We start from the raw sequence: 2,655 nt of genomic DNA, 5'->3' as shown, positions 1-2,655 counted from the left end.
TTTCACTCATCATCGCAGTATACAGCGGCTGCGGCTGATCGTCAGCAGCTCCGCAGCTGATTGAAAATACAGAGGCCTCTGCTTGAATATGGTGTTTGTAGAATGTATAAAAGGGTTTAAATTATATAAAAACGTGTTTGTAGCATCAATAAAATCAATAAAATTGAATTATTATTTTCTTTTCCCCCAGTTGACCTGGCTGAGGTGTATGCACATTGCGACGTGTTGATCGTCTGCGTGAATACAACTCAGTGCGTAGCAGAAATTATTATTTGTAGATTTGTTGAGTGGATTCTCTTTAACTTCTTTTTATATACAAACAACGAATTGTCTCTCGGCATTCTTCTTCTCAGGAGCTCCACGCATTCCTATGGGCTTCTTCCGTTGAATTTACTTTATTCTTCTCCTTCATTATTTTATTGTCTTACTTGATCTTCCCTTCATTTCTGCCCCCGAGATGAGTGGCTCAGAGGAAGAAGGAACTAGAGCGGAGCCTCGCAGTCCGACGAGGGCCCAGCGAACATCGTCTTCTAATTTTGTTAGAAGCCCCTCAGATACCAGCAGCAGCAGCAACAGCAGCAGCAGCAATGCAGGACAACAGAAGCTCACGACCTCCCAGCGCGTCTGTCAGCTTCTCCTTGAGCGCCATGGCAGCAGAATAATTCAATTGCTGCTGCAGAACGACGAAGGGAAGCGACTGCTAAAGGAATTTCTCGCTCTTTCTTTCAGCCCTGCTGAACAAGAGGGCGGCAATTGCTTCGTTCATATCATAGAGAAAGATCCTGAGTCTTTGCTGCCCCTTCTCCTAGCGAAATCAGGTATTATACCCCTCTCATTCCAGCGCAATCATATATATATATATACAGATATATATATATATATATATATATAGTTGCATAGATGTATAGATATAGATATAAAAAGATGCGTTTATAAAGAAACAAAATATACAAATATAGACTCAGTGATGATTATTAGTAAGGCGAGCGGGTAAAACATTTTTTCTAACGGACTCCGATATTTTAATATCACCAGCGGAGTATGCAGCTGTCTAAACACTTCGAGTCTTGAGGCATTGTAACAGCAGAAACAAGTTAAAGAAATGAACAATTATGATAGAGACGGATATCATTCATGCGAAAGAAGCAGCACAAAGGCACTTATAAAATCACTTACATCTTGAAAAATTATTTAAATCTTTAAAAATTATTTAAATCGATCTCCGCTGTCCCTCTTGTTCGCACTTTTTTCTCTTTCTTCCTCTCTTTATACCACTCTTCATCCTCTCTATTGCATTTCTCACTCTGAAAATATATTTTTATATTCTCTACATATATATACATATGTATATATATATATATATATACATCTATATATATATATGCATATATATGTATATAATGTACATACATTTATGTATATATATATTTATATATACCTACATACATTTATATATATATATATGTATATATAAACATGTCTATATATATATATATATGTGTGCATACATTTATGTTTGTGCTTCAGGCGACAAAGGCGTTGCTCGGGGTCTTTCCGTTTGTTTGCTGCGCGGTGTATCGAACACAGCAGCAGAATTTCTTCAGCCAGTTGTTGAGGCGCTGGCTGACGCAATTCTGCAGCCTTTGGGGGAGCAGAAGGCAGCAGCAGGAGCTCCAGAAGATACAGCTCAAGCAGCAGCAGCAGCTGATGCTGCTGCTGCTGATGATGAAGGTGGTGATGGAACGGGTAGTAAGAGACAAGATGAAGAGACAAACACGGAGGTAAGACTTCTTTGTTTTATAGTTGCATGTACAGCTGAAATATTTTCTCTTTGGAAGGAAGAGTTTATTTATCTTAATACATTTATTATTCTTTTGCAGAATACAGACAGCGCTATTAGAGAGCGCTGCTGCATGCGCTGTATGCTGATGTTGTTACATGTCTTCTACAGTGTATGTTCAGGTTTGAACAGTTTGCTTTGCTGTTTCTTTTGTTTGTTTTCTTCCGCATTGCTGCTGTCTTCTTCATCAGGCACCGACAAAGCAGCGGTCTCGCGTGCAGGAGCTGATAAGGGAGCAGCAGCGGAGGTGTCAGCAGCAGCAGCAGCAGCAGCAGTTGCTGCGGCAGCGCAGCAGCGGGGTGCGCGACTCAGCAGAAGGATCTCAATTGAGTGTGGAGACAGGAGTAGGCAAGCGCAGCCAAGTCCAGCACGAAAAGCTGCTAATTCAAGCCCTGATTTTTGCTGCTAGTACGGAGTCTGAAGCAGCAGCAAACCTCTGCGATCAACTTGTTAACTTCTCTCCTGCTGTCTTAACCCGAGTAATTAAAATTGAAGTCTCCAGAAACGCAGCAGAACAAAACCCTGCAGCAGCTGCTTCACCCACTGCAGCACCACCTGCTGCAACCCCCGAGGCAAAGAACTCCCTCTGAACTGCAGCAGCAGCGGCAGCAGCAGCAGTAGGAGCAGCAGCGGCAGCTGCTCTAGCAGCAGCGCCTTTTCAAGAGCAGCAACGCCTTATGCAGAGCAGCAGGTTCTTATCATCGTCATCAGCAGCAGCAGCAGCTGTCTTTGAAGAAGAGCAGCTCCCAGTCAAACCCAGAGGCTCTTCTTATGAGCATAATCTGCTCCGTGTGCACAGCAGAAGCAGCAGTAAG

At 42.5% G+C, this 2,655-nt stretch overlaps 1 protein-coding gene across 1 annotated transcript; it reads left to right on the top strand.

The window, feature by feature from the left end:
* Nucleotides 1-457: 457 nt before the first annotated feature.
* On the top strand, nucleotides 458-2,430 carry EAH_00014580 (hypothetical protein, conserved; the record flags this gene model as incomplete). The annotated part of the gene is made up of 3 exons (XM_013394228.1): nucleotides 458-818; nucleotides 1,528-1,781; nucleotides 2,032-2,430. The coding sequence occupies 3 exons, from the start codon at nucleotides 458-460 to the stop codon at nucleotides 2,428-2,430; spliced, it is 1,014 nt and encodes a 337-aa protein (XP_013249682.1).
* Nucleotides 2,431-2,655: the final 225 nt, after the last annotated feature.

Source organism: Eimeria acervulina, genomic scaffold, assembly GCF_000499425.1.
Source record: "Eimeria acervulina Houghton genomic scaffold, Eah_scaff86, whole genome shotgun sequence".
NCBI lineage: Eukaryota > Apicomplexa > Conoidasida > Eucoccidiorida > Eimeriidae > Eimeria > Eimeria acervulina.
Note: the sequence above shows the minus strand (reverse complement) of the source record. Positions and strands in the feature narration are given on the sequence as shown.